Source organism: Dasypus novemcinctus, chromosome 7, assembly GCF_030445035.2.
Source record: "Dasypus novemcinctus isolate mDasNov1 chromosome 7, mDasNov1.1.hap2, whole genome shotgun sequence".
NCBI lineage: Eukaryota > Metazoa > Chordata > Mammalia > Cingulata > Dasypodidae > Dasypus > Dasypus novemcinctus.
Window position 1 is genome coordinate 75724532 of NC_080679.1, and position 19241 is coordinate 75743772.

Below are 19241 nucleotides of genomic sequence, written 5' to 3' on the forward strand. Positions count from 1 at the left end.
TTAACAGGCGCCCAGTAGGGGGAGAGAACATAGTGTGTAAAATAGAACTTTCAGTAGAGCAAAGGAGTAAGATTTACTAGGAGTTAGAATTCTAATTCGGCCAATAAATCAGACCCTTCCCTGTATTACCTGCCCCTTGGGAACATAGGCAGGACATCTGGACACTGTCCTGAACTATCATCTGTGCACTGTGATTCATACTTACTGAAGGGCACCATTATGGACTCTAAGAGCTAATGTGACTTTAGGAAAAAATAAGCAATTCTATTTTCAATTGGATAATATCTTCCTCTGCTATCCTACTCGAAAGTTCAGAATCAGGCTTGCTGAAGGCCTAATTAACTTTATTCTTCCCACCACCTTCTTAAAGTGTCATCTTAACTTAGGAAATGTTTTTCTCACTACCTCTAGGAAAAAAGGTATCTAAACTCTTTTTGTCCAAAAGGGTGCAAGGAAGACCATCAGAGAAAAAGAGGTTCTCACATGGATGAGCATCTTTCTTTCCTCTTACACCTTCGGTCTTTTGCCTCCTCAAGAGTGAAAAATGATTTACTACTCAGGAAGTGGAAACCTTAAAGGGTAAATCTTACATTACTGAAACCAGTCAAAAGTTAGATGTACTTTTCTTAGCAATCATTTTATTCTGGGACTAACCAGAAAGTCAAAAACTAAGCAAGGAATCAAAGTTATCAATTAAAAATAAGGAAAATAGGGTAGAAAAAAGCTAAAAAATATTCTCAGAAAGAAACCAACTAAATTTTGAAACGTATATGTATATATGGGTGCGTATATATATTTACATGATTGTTCTCCTTCAGCCTTCGTACCCAATAAAGAAGTTAATAAAAACAGCCCTTTCCTATAAAGAAAAATCTGAATTCTTCTTATCATTCCTTCTCAGGTAATCATAACGCTAATCATTTAAGAAAAGATGACATCAGGCTTACCATTTAATTCTTCAAGTTCTAGTTCAGGAGAGTTAATATAATACAAATCACATAGATGCCTAGCATTCTCATAGCCATCTAGTGTGAATCAAAGCAAAAACAAAAAAACAAAAACACAAGAAACATTAAATAAATTTAGTTCTTTTTCATCCATTAAGATAGCAATAGTATTGACAAGTAAAATTTTAAAACTGTCTAAGGAAGAGAAAATACTTTAATGATCTTGGTTTAAGGAAGGTCTTTCTAATTGTCACATGATATAACCTAATAATCATAAAGAAAAAATGACAGACATGACTACAAAAAAATCTAAAACATCTCTATTGAAAAAAGATATCATAAACAAAGTAAAAAGAAAAGCAGTAGGCTGAAGAAAATATTTATAACATAAATAATAAAAATTTAATATCATAGTATAAAAGGGCTTCTATAAAATCAATTAGAAAAAGATAGGTAATCCAATAAACTACAGGCAAAATATGTGAATGGATAACTTGGAAAAGAAAAAAATGGCCAGTAAACATATGAAAAGCTGTTCAAATTCATCAAATGCAAAGCAATGAGTAAAAACAATGAGATACCAGATTTTGCCTCCAGGAGAGTGGTAAAAAATGTAAATAACTGAAAATTTCCAGAGTTGGTAAAGGATTAGGAAAACAGGCATTCTCATTCACAGTCTGATACTTTTTTGGTGGTATCAAAATACTAAATGCATTTTAAATGTTTTTAATTCTAGGACTCTTGCCTTCTAAAATATTAGCAAAAGTTAGCTTATACCTAATGATGTTCACTGAAGTATTGCTTGTAATAGAAAAAAATTTCAACACTTTAAATTGTTTAATAGAAAATGGATTAATACATTATGATACTTCCATACAGCCTTCCAAAACTTGGAGCAAATCCATATTACTGTCATGGTAAGCTGTCTGTAAATGTGCAGAAAATAAACATAGAGCAATACATTTTATAAAAACAAAAAATGAAAAACTAATGACAATTGTATATATGCACATGTGTATGCAGTATAAACAGAGAAGTGTTAAGGATGAGAACCCAAATGTTTTGAATTATGGTTCCCAGCACAGGAAATTACAAAAGGGGAAGAAGAAATTTGAACATTTTGAAGTAAAACATATCCCCTCAACAGTATCACCATACTTTACCTAACAAAGCATTTTATCAACAAAATTTTCATTCTATATATAACGTCATATAATACATGAACAACTTACATATTTATTTTTACTTGGTTTTTATTTTCAAATAAACATATTGGTTCTTGACATTTTTCTTAGGATATAGTCACTTCAACAGCAAGAAATAATTTTGATTTTTGCATCCTTTTTGAAAGGAGGAATTTACATGCTTACCTTTAATAACTTCAACTACATTGCAGTTAGGATTTATGCTTCCAATGTGTTTTCGATGAGAAGGGCTTCCTTTGCTTTTCCCACCAAATAATAAAGCTACCAAAAAATAGAAAACAAACAAAATTAAGTAAAATACTGAATTCCCTTTTCCAGATTTAAATATTATTTCTCTAAACAGGGCCAGTATAGCAAGTATTTTCCTTAAGCATAACCACACAATTCTACATTCCATAAATATCCTTCTTTGGATGGCTATTTACTTTTCTTAATAGGCAAAAAAAATCAAAGCAAGAGTTTTCCATAAAGGAAGTTTTCAAAATAAATTAAAAATGTACCAACACATTTTAAAAATTTATTCTTTTTTTAAAGATATATAAATCACACAAAATGTTACAATAAAAAATATAAGAGGTTCTCATATACCCCACTCCCAAACACACATTTTATTTAACTTCTTGACTTCCGAACACTTACAGTGCTGATTGAGTAACATTCTAATTGAAATGCGACTCATGAAGAAACGATCCAAAAAGTACTGAACATTCTGGCTGGTGACAGGATCCACCCCAAAGCTCTCCTTGTATTCAATCACACCCTGGGCCATGGTGGGAATGACGTCATTGTGTCGGTTTCTGATCCGTATCACAATATCTGTAAAGCTAAACAAACCTGTCTGTCAAAAAGACCAAATATTTTGACCAGCGAATTTAATACTAAAAAGTAAGTTTAATCAACTGTCCTACACAAAGAAACTCCTAAATCAGCTAAAAAAAAAAAAAAAAAAAAGAATCAGTGCATGTTTTCTAACACTTTTTAAAGTATATTTCAGGTCAGAAAATATAACAGATCAATGAAGGTATAGGTCTTCAGAAATATAACTTTCAAAACACAATTCTTTCCTTAGAACTCCCAAAAAAAAAAGGCTGCCAGAAAGCACAATCCTAAGAATGTTAAGTGTTTTCTGTTTATTTCTTTTAAACCAATATCAACTAAGATCACTGAACACTCAATATGAGGATGGTATTTTAGGAACATTTCTAGATAAAAGAAAACAGAACTTGCTTCTAAGAAACACAAGTTCTATACGGAATCAAAATGGGTAAGCAAATAAAGCCTGGGTGGCTTTGGAAATATTCTCTAGGGTTCAAAAAGAAAAATAACCACTTGGAATAGAAAAGCAGAAAAGAATTCTAATTCCATTCATTCTAAGAGTTGTTAAAATGGGAGAGGAAAAGTAGACAGTTGTGATTTAAGGAAAATTTTTCGAATTATCCACCCTTCCCATTTCTGTCCTTTAAAAGGACAATGTAACAGAGTTAGACTCATTTATAATTTCCCTATACATGGCTCTCTTGCCTCTTTTATTTGAACCTGTAATTAACACTATACTTGTTAAACATATGTACAGAGACTTAACTCTTTGGTCTGTTCATATGCCAGTTGAGCCCTGAATCCCAGTGGAGTTGCAGCCAACACCTACTCTCCAGTTCATGAGACTTGCCCAGGACAACTAACAAAAGGATAATGATGGACAACACCCATCCCCAAAAAACAGAGTATCTACAACAGCAAGCAAGACAATTCCATCCATCTGCCCCATGGAATCTAAGCCCCCTCAATCAGAAACACAGTAGGCATCACCATCCTAAAATCCTCAAGATGGAGGGATGAACAAACATAAGGAGGGAATTCAACTATAGACTACAGTAGACATTATTATTCTAGCAATGGAAGATCCTGTAACGTTGATATAAAGATAGTGGTCACCAGAGGTTCTGAGGGGAGGGAGAGGGAAGAATAGGTGCAACAGGGGCATTTTGGGACATAGGAATTGTTCTGAATGACACTGCAATGACAGATTCAGGCCATTATACATTTTGTTAAACCTATAAAAATGTGCGGTGCAAAGTGTAAACGGTAATGTAAACTACTGACCATGATTAGTAGCAATGCTTCAATATGTTTTCATCAATGTACCACACTAATGAAAGATGTTAACGAGGAAAAGTGTGGGAGGGGGATGGGGTGGGAACTCCCCTATATTTTTGATATATCATTTATGGAATCTAAAGCTTCTTTAAAAATTAAAAATTAAAAAAGATATTATTGGGGAGGATTGTGGCAAAATGGCAGAGTAGAAAGATCCAAGAATCAGTCCCTCCACCAAAACAACTATTAAACAGGCAAAAATTGTCTGAATCAACTATTCAAAAACTAAAAGCCCAGTAGAACACTATTCAGTATTAAGGGAAAAGAAGAAGGAAGAGGCTGGTAAATTATGGTAAAGACCAGTTACCGGCACCTATCCCTCACTCACAGCAGGCAGCACTGCGGTCCAGCCCCTGGTGTAGAAAATGTTATATCACCAGCTGGTTACAAACCTAAGAAACAGACATTGCAGGGAATAAATCCCAGAGTTAACATTTTAAAATATATTAAAAAGTATAGGGTACAAGAAAGATTAAAAAGCTAACAAAAAGGAAAGGATGGCCCAACCAAAGGGAAAGAATAACAATCCAAAACATCAACAAAGAACACCAGACTGTGGACAAACCAGACAGACTTTAAAAAAATGATCCTCAATATGCTCAAGATGAAGGAAAAAAGATAGAAAGAACTAAAGGATATCACAAAACCAATGAATGAACAATATGAGACTCTCAATGAAGAGATAAGAAATTTTAAAAAGGAACTAAACAGAACTACTGGAGTTGAAGATGAAAAAAATTGAAGTGAAAAAGATCCAGGAGGGTTTCAACAGCAGATGGAGCTGGGAGAAGAATCAGCAGACCCAAAGGTAAGCCAATTGAAATGAATCAGTCTGAGGAGCATAAAGGAAAAAAATATGAAAAGCAAAAATGGCATAAGAGACCTCTGGGACACCATCAAGCATACCAATGTATGCACATTGGAGGTCCTAGAAGAAGAGGGAGAGAAAGGTGCAGAAGGAATATTTAAAAGAAATGAGAGAAAACTTCCCAAACTTAGAAAAAGATGTGAATATGCACATCCAAGAAGCAGAGACAACACCAAGCAGGATAAACTTGAAGATGATAAAACTGTCAAATGCAAGGAACAAAGAGAGAGTTCTGAAAGCTGCAAGAGAAAACAAGTTATTATACAATTATATATTATACAATATATTATTATACATATAGTATACAATACATTATACAATGTACTATACAATTAGATTAAGTACCAATTTCTCATCAGAAACCACGGAGGCAAGAAGGCAGCGGGTTAAAATACTTAAAGTGTTGAAAGAAAACAATTGCCAACCAAGAATTTTTTATCCAGAAAGACATTCTTTCAAAACTGAGGGTGAGAATAAGGCAATCCCAGATAAACAAAATCATCTCCACTAGACCTGCACTACAAGCAGTGTTGAAGGGAGTTCTTCAAACTGAAAGAAAAGGACACTAGACAGTTCAAAGCAGTATAAATAAAGATATCTGATAAAGGTAATCATACAGGTAATTATAAATGCCAGTCCTACTGTATTGTATTTTTTGTTATGTAACTCCACTTGTTATTTCCATTAGGTCTTAAGATGCAAATGCACAAAAAGCAATGATAAATCTATGGTTTTGGGCATATAAATATAATTCGTAACAAGTACAAGAAAAGTAGGGAGGGAAAGAAGAGTAGAGGAACAGAGTATGCCTTTGCTATTGAAGTGAGGTTGGTATCAAGTCAAATCAGATTGTGGTATATTTAGGATGTTAAATTTTAACCTCATGGTAACCTCAAGGAAAATATATTAAAAATATATCCAGATTGAAACGAGAAGCACTCAATACAGTACAATGCAAAAGTCAAATAAATATGAAAGCAGGCATTAATGGAAGAATTGAAGGACAAGAGATTTAAGGTTTACAAAGACTAAATAGCAAAATGGCAGAAGAAAGTCCTACCTTATCAGTAGGTACCTTAAATGAATATGGATTTAACTCTCCAGTCAAAAGACAGAAATTGGCAGAATGGATTAAAAATATATATATATGACCCAATTCTATGCTGTATATAAGAGACATGCCTTAAATTCAAAACCGTAAGTAGGTTGAAAGTGAAGGGATGGGAAAAAATATTCCATGCAAGTAGTAACCAAAAGAGAGCTGGGTAGTTATATTAATATCACATAAAATAGATTTTAAGTTAAAAACAGTTACAAGGGACAAGGACAGCCATTGTATGCTGATAAAGTGGTCAACAAGACATAACAATTGAAAATATATATGCACCTAACAGCAAAGCCCCATAAAACATGAAGCAAATACTGACAAATCTGAAGGGAGAAACTGATGAGTCTACATTTATAGACTTTAATTCACCACTTTCAATAATTGATAGAACATCTAGACAAAAAACAAATCAATAAGGAAATACAAGACTTGAATGACACTCTAATCCAACTAGACCTAAGAGACTTATAAAGAAATCTTCACTACACAAAAACAGAATGCACATTCTTCTCAAGTGTACATGGATCATTCTTCAGGATAGACCATATCTTAAGTCACAAAACAAGTCTCAATAAATTAAAAAATACTCAAATCATGAAATTTTTCTATTCTGACCACAAAAGAATGAAGCCAGCAATCAACAACAGAGGGAGGAATAGAAAATTCAAAACTAGGTGAAAATTAAATAACATACTCTTTAACAAGTAGTGGGTTAAAGAGGAAACACATTGTTCCTTAAACCATTGTTAAAATAATAAATGCAGGAAATACCTTGAGGCAAATGAAAATGAAAATAAAGTATACCAAAACTTATGGCCATGGGAAGGAAATGTGGCCAAGCAACCAAGCTTCTGCCTACCACATGGGAGATCCAGGTTCAGTGTCTAGTGCCTCCTGGAGAAGATGTGCCAGACAGAGAGGTAAAGCAGGGGGCTGGCGCGGCAAGCTGACACAGCAAGATGACTCAGTGAGATGATGCAACCAAGAGACACAACGAAGAAACACAATGAGAGATGCACCAAAGCAGGGAGAGGAGGTGACTCAGGTGATCAGGTGTCTCCCTCTGACATGGGAGACCCTGGGTTCAGTTCCCAGTGATTCCCAAAAAGAGAAAATCATCACACAGTGCAAATGAAAGGGAGTAAGGAGAAATAAATAAATAAAATAAACGTTAAAAAAAAACAAAACAAAAAAATTCATAGGATGCAGCAAAGGCAGTGCTGAGAGGGAAATTAGTAGCTCTAAATGCTTACATTTAAAAAGAAGATAAGACCAATAAGGAAGGATGGTCCAACAATGAGCCCTTGATGCTAATGACTATGCTTGTGGGCCTGTGGGCCTGAAATAAGAACTAGGCCTAGAGCTGCAGGGTGCCTAAGAGTTACCTCCTGAGAGCCTCCATGTTGCTCTTGCAGCCAAACTCAGTATGTAAATGCTTTGCCTTCCCCCCAGTGTGGGACATGACTCCTGGGGATGAGCCTCCCTGGCACCGAGGGATTACTACCAAGTACTAGCTGGTGATATGGCTGGAAAATGACCTTGAATAAAAGGGTCAACTCAGACCAGCAGAATATCTCAGCCTACATGTAATATCAGGAGTTAAAAATGCTTTAAGGACAAACGAGTTTATACAGCTATGAGTCTCCAAAAAAGAGCCGGAGGTCATCAGAGGGGTCACCCTTACATACACCTCAGCAGAGTCCCAGAGACAGATAAAGTAGATACAACCCCAGGCATTGGTTCTTCTGAAGGCTACAGAGACCCAGGGTTCTATGGTCATGGCAGATGGACTTCAGTGCCATGTCAGTTGGCCCTACTTGGAGTTTGTGGTCCTGAGTGTGATGGAATTGGACTCAGGTGTGATCTTTGTTCACAAGCCTCTCCTGTCACTTTTACCGGACCCGTGGTTGGCGCTGGGGTTTAGTGTATACTCAGGGGACCTGAATCTCTGGACTCTCCATGTGATAGCCAGGCCCTGAGCCTCAAAAGACTTGCAACTCCTACCCTCTGGTTTATTGGACTTACCCCAGCCAGCTAACAGGGAAGTGAAGAAGGTCAACCACCACACCAGGGAGCGAAGAGTGCCTACAACTGCAAACAGGAGAATTGCATCCATCATCCAAGTGGAATCAAAGCACCCTCTCGATACAGAAGTGGAGTGGATATAACCATCCCAGGGTCCACAGAATGGAGGAAAAGAGTATAGATTAGAGCAGACTTACTGATACTCTATTCTGGAACTAATGTGATTAGTAATGGAAGTAAATGTAGCACTGAGATGGAGAATGGCCATGGTAGCTGCTGAGGGTGGGAATGGGAAGAAGACAGGTGATGTGAGGGCATTTTCAGGACTTAGAGGTATTCTAAATCCAAAGCTATCAAAAGGAAGGAAATTACAGAGATTAGAATGAAGATAAATGAAATAGAAAAAAATTTTAAAACTGTAGCAAGAATTAACAAAATCAAAAGTTGGTTCTTCGAAAATATCAGTAAAATTGGCAAACCTTTTACTAGACTAACGAAGGAAAAAATGAAGGGGACACAAATTTCTAAAATCATTAATGAAAAGGGGAATATTACTACCAAACCCACTGCAATAAAAGGGACTAAAAGAGGATACAATGAACAACTGTACACCAAAAAGTTAGATAACCTAGATGAAATGGACAAATTCCTAGAAATACAGAAACTATCCACGACTTTAGAGGAAACAGATCTAAACAAACCAATAACTAGTAAAATGATTGAATCAATAATCAAAAAGCTCCCAAAAGAAAAGCCCAGGACCAAATGGCTTCACAGGGGGATTTTACCAAACATTTCAAGAAGAATTAACACCAATCCTGCTCAGGAAGACTCCTTAGCTCATTCTACAAGGCCAAAATCACCCTCATAACAAAGCCAAATAAAGACACAACAAAAAAAAAAATTCATAGAAGTATCTCTTATTATGATAGATGCAAAAATCTTAACAAAATACTAGTGGACCATATTATCCAACAGTATATTAAAAGAAGTTCATATCGTGATCAAGTGGGATTAATTGCCAGTATGCAAGGGTATTTCAACAGAAGAAAAATTAATTTGAATGGGGAAAAACACATGATTATTTCAATTAATACAGAAAAGGCATTTGACAAAATCCAGCACTCCTTCTTAATAAAAACACTTATAAACTAGGAATATAGAAGCAAACTTCCCAACATGATAAAAGGCATATATGAAAAACCTAATGCTAACATCATACCTCATGGTGAAAGACTGAAAGTTTTCCCTTTAAGACGATCAGAAACAACATTGTTTTGGAAGTTCTAACCAGAGAATTCGACAAGAAAAAGAAATAAAAGGCATCCAAATTGGAAAGGAAGAGATAAAACTACCTCTTTGCACATGATCCTATATATAGAAAATCCTGAAAAATCTACAACTAAGCTCCTAGAGATAAATGAATTGGGCAAAATGGCATGGCACAAGATCAACACCCAAAAATCAGTAGTGCCCAGTCCAATTTATTGATTTTTATTACTTGCCAGGCCAGTATGGGCTAAAATAGCTACTACCGTATTTTCTAGGGTAGCAGGAAATGTAAGATAATCAACTTCCCTAAAGTGACCCAATAGCAGGTTTAAGCTTAATTATTCACTTACTATTTTTATACAATGTTTCAAGGGTATAAAAATTATATTTAAAAAAATTGTATTCAGACTTGGGTCAAAATAGTGTACTTACTCATAAATAGCTTTAGCATCTTCAGCGCTTTTATCCTTAAAATCCAGAAGCTCCTGAAGACTCTGTATATACCTAAAATGTAAATCAATAGGGTAGTATGTTTGTTCTTTACATCCTGAAAGTTCGATATTGTGAAAATGCTCAAAAGCTCTTTTTCTAACATTTCTTAACTTGAATACTATTATAAATTATGGTTGGAAAATAGGATTTTTAAACCCATTCACATTCCAGCAAAGTACTTGGGGCATAGTAGTAGGAGACACACATTTTCTCCTAAAAGCACGTGTCAAATCTGCTTTAAGGATTTTAAGATTTCCTACTGCTTTTTTGTTTTTTAAGTTCTACATGCTAAAATAGGGTGGTGGTTGTTGCTTTTAAGTAATATGCTTTCATCATATTACTTAATCTCACTATGCCTCAGTAAAATGGAGGTAATAACAATAACAAACTGAGGCGGCGGACTTGGCCCAGTGGTTAGGGCGTCGGTCTACCACATGGGAGATCCGCAGTTCAAACCCCGGGCCTCCTTGACCTGTGTAGAGCTGGCCCATGTGCACGGCTGATGCATGCAAGGAGTGCCCTGCCATGCAGGGGTGTCCCCCGTGTAGGGGAGCCCCACGTGCACAGAGTGCGCCCCGTAAGGAGAGCCGCCCAGCGTGGAAAAAAGTGCAGCCTGCCCAGAAATGGCACCACACACATGGAGAGCTGGCACCGCCCACACAGAGAGCTGACACAACAAGATGACGCAACAAAAAGAAACACAGATTCCCCTGCCGCTGACAACAACAGAAGCAGACAAAGAAGACGCAGCAAATAGACACAGAGAACAGACGGGAGACGGGGGGAATAAATAAATCTTTAAAAAAAAATCAATAACAAACTAATAGAGGGTTGTGATGAACTTAAATAATACCTGTAAAGTATCTAGCACATGGTAAGCACTTAATAGCAACTTTCTTAAAATTGATACTGTCATTGTTTTAATTTCTCCATTTTTTCTGTTCATATTTTTATAAAAATCGAGGTCCTATTATATATGTACTTCCCTATTCAATTTGTTACACAATATTTCATGTTTTTAGAACTTTATAAATTCTATTTTAATGGCTGCATACTATACTCTTTAAAGATTTGATCTCCTAACTATTGGATATTTACCTTGTATTTTGTCTCATTTTTAATAATATAAATGGAACCCAGATAGTCCTGATTTCACCAACCTTAACTACATTATTATACCTGATTCTTATTTAACCACTGTTAAAGTAATCAATGCAGAAAATGGTGTTAAACAAATGAATAGCATAAATAATTATAAGGAAACCCTTTTAGCCACCACCAGGTGAGAAGATAGCACTTTTCCGCTCACTCCAGAAGCCCTCCACATGTCACATCCAATCACAGCCCCATACTTCCCATCTCAACGCAGCCACTATTTCATAATAATCACTTTACTTCTTGTTATACTTTATCATTTAGGTGTGTATACCTAAATGTTGAGTTGACTTTTGTCAGTTGTTAATACATTGGTCCTTGTGCCTGTGGGTGCTTTCCCCTGCCCTCTGCAAACACACTCACACAATCTGGATTTTGCTGACTGCTTCCCCATAGTGCAGTTTAATATGTTTTTCTGTCCTCTGTATTTCCTGTAAATTGGTAGTTGGATATAGAGGCTTAATATGATTCAGTTTTGATATTTTTAGCAAGACTATCCCACAGGCTGTATTACACACTTTGCCCCTCTGTATTAGAAAAAGCTGTGGGTTTATGGACCAATCATGCATAAAATACATGATACCCATATACCATTTTACCACCAAATCCTTACATTGGTGTGGAACACTAGTTACAATTGATGACAGTATATTTTTATAATTGTACTATTTGGTTTAACTTAGGGTTCACTATCTGTATAGTGAGGTTCCATGGATTTTTAAAAATTTTTATTTTGTACCATATATGCAATCTAACAAATATGTATCTGATACATATTTCAGTGCTATCAATTGTATTCACAGTATTACCATCACCACCATCCATTACCAAAATATTTCCATCATTCCAAGCAGGAATGCTGCCATTTTAAGCTTAACTTCCTATTCCCTATAGTTCTTTTAATTTCTTAAATTTATAACTGTACATTACAATATACGTACTGGGCATCATGAGAACTGAATCTGTCAACAATAACTGTGACCTTGGTCAACGACTTAATCTGTCTTGGTTTCAGCAAAATAAGGAGGCCACCTATTTTGCTCTAAGGGTCTAACTTAAAAGCCTATGCTTTAAAACCTTAATTTCAAATGTCTATATATAATCAACAATATTTATTGAAAGCCTACTATATACCATATGGTTTTTTTAAACAAAAGCTGTGCAAAAAACACTAAAGTCAGAAATGCAAAAACACAGAGATGTAGGTTTTTTTATTTATTTAACAATTCAAGGAAGTAAAGCATTTGCTAAGCAATGAGCAAAATGAGGAAGAAAAGCCAAATGGCTTTCTCGAGCCTGTACAATGGCAGTGTGGCATGAGAGCTCAAACATCTCACTACCATTCAGTTACTTTCTTCAATAGTGTGAGGTCTGCTCTGTATCTGTATCTTCTGTCAGTACCTTATCTACCACTGCCCTAACTTAGCAGCCCTCCAGGATTCAAGCAGAAATGAAAGCACTTAAAAATCTATAAATCCACATGTTGGTGTGGAAATCTGTCCCTGACTAACAACATGCCTCACTGCATTCCAAAGTCAAGTATGTATGATTTTGAAGACTACTGTTTTGCTTTAACCCTCAATTTGTCTCTTCATTGGCAAGAAAAACTACACTTCCTTCTAGGCATGAACTAGATTTCAAAAAGTAGCATATTCTATTTTTAATGAAATTTAAAAAAATAGGAATAAGCTTCCACAAAAAATTATATTTTCTCCTTTATATTCGATCATAATTCCTAATCAAGTGGATCTTACCTGAATCAAGTCTATAATTGTTCCACTTGTACTAGAGACCATCTGATTACTTACTTAGCAGTCATATTTATTTTGCTTTTTTTTTTTCAAATTGCTGTTAGGTCAGTTTCTCCCACATACTATAATGTGTACAAAAAAAAAAGGCTAGGGTCTCCATGAATTGGGAAATGTCTTATAGCTAAATTTTTTCTATTTAAGACTTAACTCTGGCTGACTCTTTGGTTTAAAATTTATAGTGCTTGTGAGAAATAACACTTTTAAATTAATAACATTAACAAAGGCTGTATATAAATGGCCACATATATGTGTACACTCTTAACCTGTCTGTTGTCATTTTTTGGAATAGAACTCAAAAGTTAGTCATGAGAGTACTGAAAGAAAAACAACACAGATCCAGGGGGCAAAAGCGAAAAGAAGAGAGGACCCCCAACATTGATGGCCATTGGCCAAGCATGTGGGAGCTCATTTGGGCTTTACAACAACCCTGTAAGAGAGATACTTTTGTCCCATTTTACGGGAAAGAGAGGCTCAGGGAGGGGTGTTAAGACACCCAAGATCATGCTAATAAGTGCCAAATCTGCAATTTGAACCTAAGTATATATGATTCAAAAGCCTATACTCTTTTCAGGATATCACATCTCCCTTCTGTTATGAATTCAAGTAATAGAAAAGTAAAATTAAAATCCTTCTTTTTCTCTAGCAAATAATCTGAATCAGTTTGCCCAATTAAGATTTATATGTCTCAGTGATGAAGAAGGAAAACACATGAAATTTAATGATCTGCTATATAGATTACTTACTTTTTCTTATTTTACGTTCTTTCATTACTACTTTGCAAATTCAACATTTTATCAGAAAATAAGTCAAGAGAACTGAGAAGAGGGAGGACAATACAACAAAAAGAACATTGAGCTAAAATAAATAAATAAATAAAACAAGCCAGTAAAGTTGAAATCCATAACTAGTTTGGTCACTAAATGTCACCGAGAAAGTCTGTACCTCTGAGTCTCAAGTTCAAGGTTCTTTATTTGTAAAATGAAGGAACTAAAAGGAAATATACTCTTAGGATCACTATCAGTTTAAAAAATTCTATAGGATTCCAAAAACATCTAATTGTTTTAAAATGGAGGAATAAAGATTTTAACTTTTGTGATTTATAAAAAGATATATTTCAAAATAAATAAATTTAGTTATAGAAAAAATATGTGCACCTTTTAATACATTTCTTCATTTTGACTACAGCATGGTATAGTGCAGACAGATAAATGTGTGTTTGAATCCCAGTTTCACCTATCAGTGGCATTGCCTTAAGGCAAATGACTTCACCTATATGTGCTTAGTGTCCTCATCTATAAATAGGAGACAATATCTACCACATAGGGCTATTGAAAGGATTAAAGGTGATGTTCACAAATCCCTAGCACATAGTAGGTATTCAACATAATATACCTGCTGATTTAATAACACACATCTTAAAGTCAGTGTCTATATTTCTATCAATTTTGACTGTTTTTTTCTGAAAAACAAGGAGTGACAGAGTCCAGGATTCAAGAGACAAGCCCAGACACACCCAAAAAAGGAGGAGTGCTGCTTACTACCTTGAGATTCCATGGAGGAGTTAAAGAAGCATTTGTTTTAAAGTCCACAACTTGGAAATTGCATACCCAAGATGGAACTCTTACCAGCTTTGTACCAACTGAACTGATGGCGTCCTGAGAAGATTATCTGGAAGGAGACTTATTTCTTTCATTATATTTGCCAATCTAACAGGTAACTCTTGCCGCAGAAACATAAACGAGGTCTTTTCACAGGCGTTCACAGATCCTGAAACCAAACATGGTAGGAAAAGCAGTAAGTAGAAGCCATCAGGCAGGAAAAGACACAGGCAGCGAAAATTAAAGAGCAGGGCCAGCGGGGCAGAATGACCATAATGACAGGGCAGGGACAAGATATCCATGCCTGAGGGGGCACGTCTCTAGAATTGTGAGGTATCCAGAATGACTTTCCAATTCCCAACATTCTAACAGCAATGTAAAGCAATCAAGATACTATCCTATCTCCCTTACTTCCTCCAGGATCTTTATAAAGATCTCCTGTCTTAGAACCAGGGTAACCCGAGCATGTCTGAGCAAGGCTCTGTTTAATTAGCTAGGAGAACCTGGAAAAATCTATCCTGTACAATCTGCTGTTGCTATCACTTAGAAAATCTATTTCCTAACTCTAGGTTTATAAAAAGTGAATACTGGGAAGTGGATTTGGCTCAATGGATAGAGCGTCCGCCTACCACATGGGAGGTCCACGGTTCAAACCCAGGGCCTCCTTGACCTGTGTGGAGCTGGCCCACACGCATTGCTGATGTACACAAGGAGTGCCCTGACATGCAGGAGTGTCCCCCGTGTAGGGGAGCCCCACACGGAAGGAGTGTGCCCCATAATGAGAGCCGCCCGGCACAAAAAAAGTGCAGCCTGCCCAGGAGTGGCACCGCACACACGGAGAGCTGACAGAGCAAGATGACACAACAAAAAGAGCCACAGATTCCCAGTGCCACTGACAAGAATACAAGCAGACACAGAAGAGCATATAGCAAATGGACACAGAGAACAGACAACTGGGGCGGGGAGGGGGGGTAGGGGAGAGAAATAAAAATAAATCTTTTTAAAAAAAGTGAATACTACTATCTAAGAAACAGGGATTTTGATGTGTGCATGGGAAAATTCATTCATTCCATATAGAACCACTCTACTAACAATCAGGTAAAAGTAAAGGAGGACTTTCAAGGATCTGATACCAAAAACCACCAAGGTCTGTTGTTCAGCAACCATCTTCAAGCTTAGAGCCATCTAATCTCCCCACCAAGTCCTATTCTGTTGTCTGATTCCTATAAAGCAGCTTGTCTCCTTCTCTACTCCCATATCAAGATGGGACATAGGTAGGATATCTTTTGGTAAGCAGCTTCAATTAAACTAAAAAGTCATTTGATTTCAGTAATGCATTTTAAATTCACTCATTTAATCTTGCTGTTGTAGCAGACAACCTTACAAAAAACTAGACTGGTGATAGCAGAAATTATGGTATTAAAGGAAAACATTTTCTTGTGAAAGTTTAATGGCATACTTGTGAACCAAATTCACTCCCTAATCACACTAGAGCCATCTTAAAGTAAAAGTAAAAACAGAGGGCTTCGAGCCAAAACCTTTGCCACCATAAACCACAGTTTTAAGATAAAGTTACCAGCGGTGCTGGTATCTTCCAAGCCCACTAGTGATCCGTTAGTGAGCCAACAGCATTCACAATACAGAAGACAACTTTTTCTATTCAAATTTTAAGACTCTCAACAGAGTGGACTAGTTATCCCTTTCCTCTCATCGCCCCCATACGGAAAGTCAGAGTTAATGCCGAATTGTGCAATTCTTTCTGCAATCTGCGGTATGCTTTCTAGAAAAAAACAAGGCAGTGCCCATCTAGTACACTAAAGGACAGCCGTCGCGTCTACGGGGTGAAGCGTGGTAAACGCCACAGGTTTGTGTACTCATTCACTTTACACGTTCTCAAGACTTATTCGCGGCTGCTGAAATGCATCTGCTGTCGGTGGAAATTCTTTTACGTCGCTGGTTAGCAAAACATTCTATAAAACATGAAATACAGGGCCGGTAATAAGCTGCATGCCCCATCAGCATGCTAATTTTACGCGACGATCGAATACAAAACTGATCATTTATCTCCGCTCCGCAGATCCCAAACACAATACTAAGGGGTGTCCAGTGCCTCTCACCAGTGCCTGTTCCCGAGCGGCGCGGACCTGCACACGTGCGCTGAAAGACGGCAGGTCATTCTGCCCTCGGCCCTTCTAGTTTGTTTTTCAACAATACACAGGAAAAAAGCCACATGGGTTATTATTTACCCGATCTCCAGCGCCAGCTCCTCAACGCAGAGATCTGCAGGTGAGGAAGAAAGGAAGCGCCCAAGTCGCCGGTGGAGAAAACAAACGATAAGGAGGGGTGCGCCTGAGACGAGAATGGGTCAGAGGCCGCAGTTTGCCGCCGGGGCCGAGCACAAAGGCCCAAGGCTCGGGCCACACTCACCGAAGTCCAGGAACTGCTTCATGGAGAGCGGGGACGGCGAGAAGCGCGCGTAAAAGTCCACTTGGCCCGGCACGCTGCGTTCGGCCGCCAGGCCGGGGCCCGAGCCCGAGCTCGAGTCCGAGGAGAGGCTGCGGCTGGCGCTGGGGCTGGGGGCGCGCAGCCGGGGTCCCGGGCCGGCAGAGACGGCCCCCCGCAGCAGCCGCGTCAGCCTCATGCCGAGCCCTGCCGGAGGAGCCGGGGCCCCCGGGCGCCCGCTCGCCGCTCCGCCGCTCGGCCCCGCAGTACGTGAGGGACGTGGCGGGCGGCGGGGCGGAGACCGGCTGTCACCGCCACGGCCACCGCCCCCCTCGCCGGAGCTCGGCCCCCTATTCTCCAAGGAGGAAAGGAGGTGGGGAGAGAGGCCGCGAGGACGTGCGAAGGGCCCGCCCCTGAGCCAAAGTCCGACCCCTGCCCAGAGGGCGGGACCCAGCGAGCGAGGGAGGCGGGGAGGACGCGCGGGGGCCGCCCCCTTGCTAAGCTCGGCCCTCTGCCCGGGCTGGGGCGCAGCCAGCGGGGGAGGCGGGAAGGGCGCGCGCGGTGGGGTCCTGCCTGGTCAGACCCGGAGAGAGCAGGTGAGGCCCTTGGAGAGCGCCTCCTTAACGCCTGGGCCCGGGAAGCCTGTCGGTGGCCGTGGCGCCCCCTTTCCACGCTCTTTTGGAGCAAACCCCATCTTCCTGCTTCCGTGTCGCTGCTACACCGTCTTCCAGATGCTCCCCTCTATGATGCAGGTTTCACATTTTACAGGTGAATAAACAGACCCAGAAAGCTTCAGGAACCGACCCTTGCCAAACAGTAGTATGTAAGAATGTTGAACACGGGGTGGGAGGGGCTAAATAATATCATAGCCGCTGCAGTCCCCGGAGAAGGTAATTGGCAGCCCAAACTGGAGCTTTAGCTCTAGGCATTCTTGGCATGGTTTGCAATGTATTTAAAGGACCCCTCTACTCCCTGCTCTTTTACTGTCTTTTATTAGGGTCACAGTTTGCTCCACACTTTCCAGGTGTTAGTAAGTAGTAAACACAGAATTAGATAATTTCTGATATTGATTTAATGCCGTGGGCAGAGCTGCAAAAGCAGTAGTCTATAGTAAAACTCACCTCTGTCCCTTTTCTCCACTACTGCTCCCTCCATACACGCACCAGTGCTTTGGTATATCTTAAATGCAACAAAACTATTTTATCATGGGTGTGAGGTTTATCAATTAAATAAAATATAATATAATATATATATATATATATATATATATATAATCTCCAGTACTGTAGAATAACAATTCATTTCTCCATAGTGCTCACGTATGTCTTGGGTTGTATAAAAATAGGATATGCAAAAGGAATGAGTTGGGAGTCTCTTTTTAGACTGTATTAGTCAGACATTGTTTTTAGCTTGAAGGAGAACATCCATCTGGAAACTGAAGTGTAGGTAGTTGGGACATGCGGGTGGAAGCAGCACTTGAATATATCTTCCAAAAGTGGCACCTCTAACAATTTTTCTCAGGTATAACATGGTGGTGGTTAAGAATGGTAAAATTACCTTAGAAGAAGTCGTGTGAACTCAAGAGATATGCTGTATGTAGAGAAAGTAATCAAAGGATGGTATCTTCTTTATGTATTTGCTGCCCCACAAACCATACTCTGCACCTTCCCAATCAGGCCTGCCTTTATCCATTCAATGCATATCTATTGAACACCTGCTGTACCAGGTAGATGTCTGGGGGGAAAGCCACATAGAATACACACAGGATACCTGGCCTGCCCTTTCAGAGCATATACTGTAGGATCCAACATGTAGAAGAATTTTATACCATATCTTCAAATATCAGAGTGCCTGCTCTGTGAAAGCATTAGGGTGGCCCAGACTTGTGGGTGGAAACAGTAGGGAGAAGGATATGACTCAGTGTATGGAAAAACTTTCTAATGGTTAGAGCCAGTTGATGGTGAAATGGGTACGCTTAGAGGCAAAGAGGGTTCTTTACATGAGAGTCTAGAAGACAACTTTATAAGGACGGTGCAGGGAGGATCATGGGAAGCAGTGTAGTGTAATAAAAAGAGCCTGAATTCTGCTTTCAAATCCTGACTCTGCTGTGTACTAGTAGTGTGGCCTTAGGTAAGTTCCTTTATTTCTCTGGGCCTCAGTCTCC

The 19241-nt window shown here is 38.5% G+C and overlaps 1 protein-coding gene across 3 annotated transcripts in view; it reads right to left on the bottom strand.

Annotated features, from left to right (window-relative positions):
- Positions 1 to 17511, bottom strand: part of PDK1 (pyruvate dehydrogenase kinase 1) — a 57675-nt gene extending 40164 nt beyond the window's left edge. The window contains exons 1-6 of one of the 3 annotated variants that reach the window (XM_058300637.1): positions 17063 to 17511; positions 14663 to 14804; positions 10012 to 10083; positions 2792 to 2976; positions 2318 to 2413; positions 948 to 1025 (exon numbers count right to left, since the gene is read on the bottom strand). In XM_058300637.1, coding sequence (XP_058156620.1) covers positions 948 to 1025; positions 2318 to 2413; positions 2792 to 2976; positions 10012 to 10083; positions 14663 to 14804; positions 17063 to 17276 — 787 coding nt within the window. In that variant the 5' untranslated portion in view covers positions 17277 to 17511. Of the gene's footprint in view, positions 1 to 947; positions 1026 to 2317; positions 2414 to 2791; positions 2977 to 10011; positions 10084 to 14662; positions 14805 to 16881 lie in introns of all 3 variants that reach the window. The other 2 variants (XM_058300639.2, XM_058300638.2) reach the window with 2 other exon arrangements.
- Positions 17512 to 19241: the final 1730 nt, after the last annotated feature.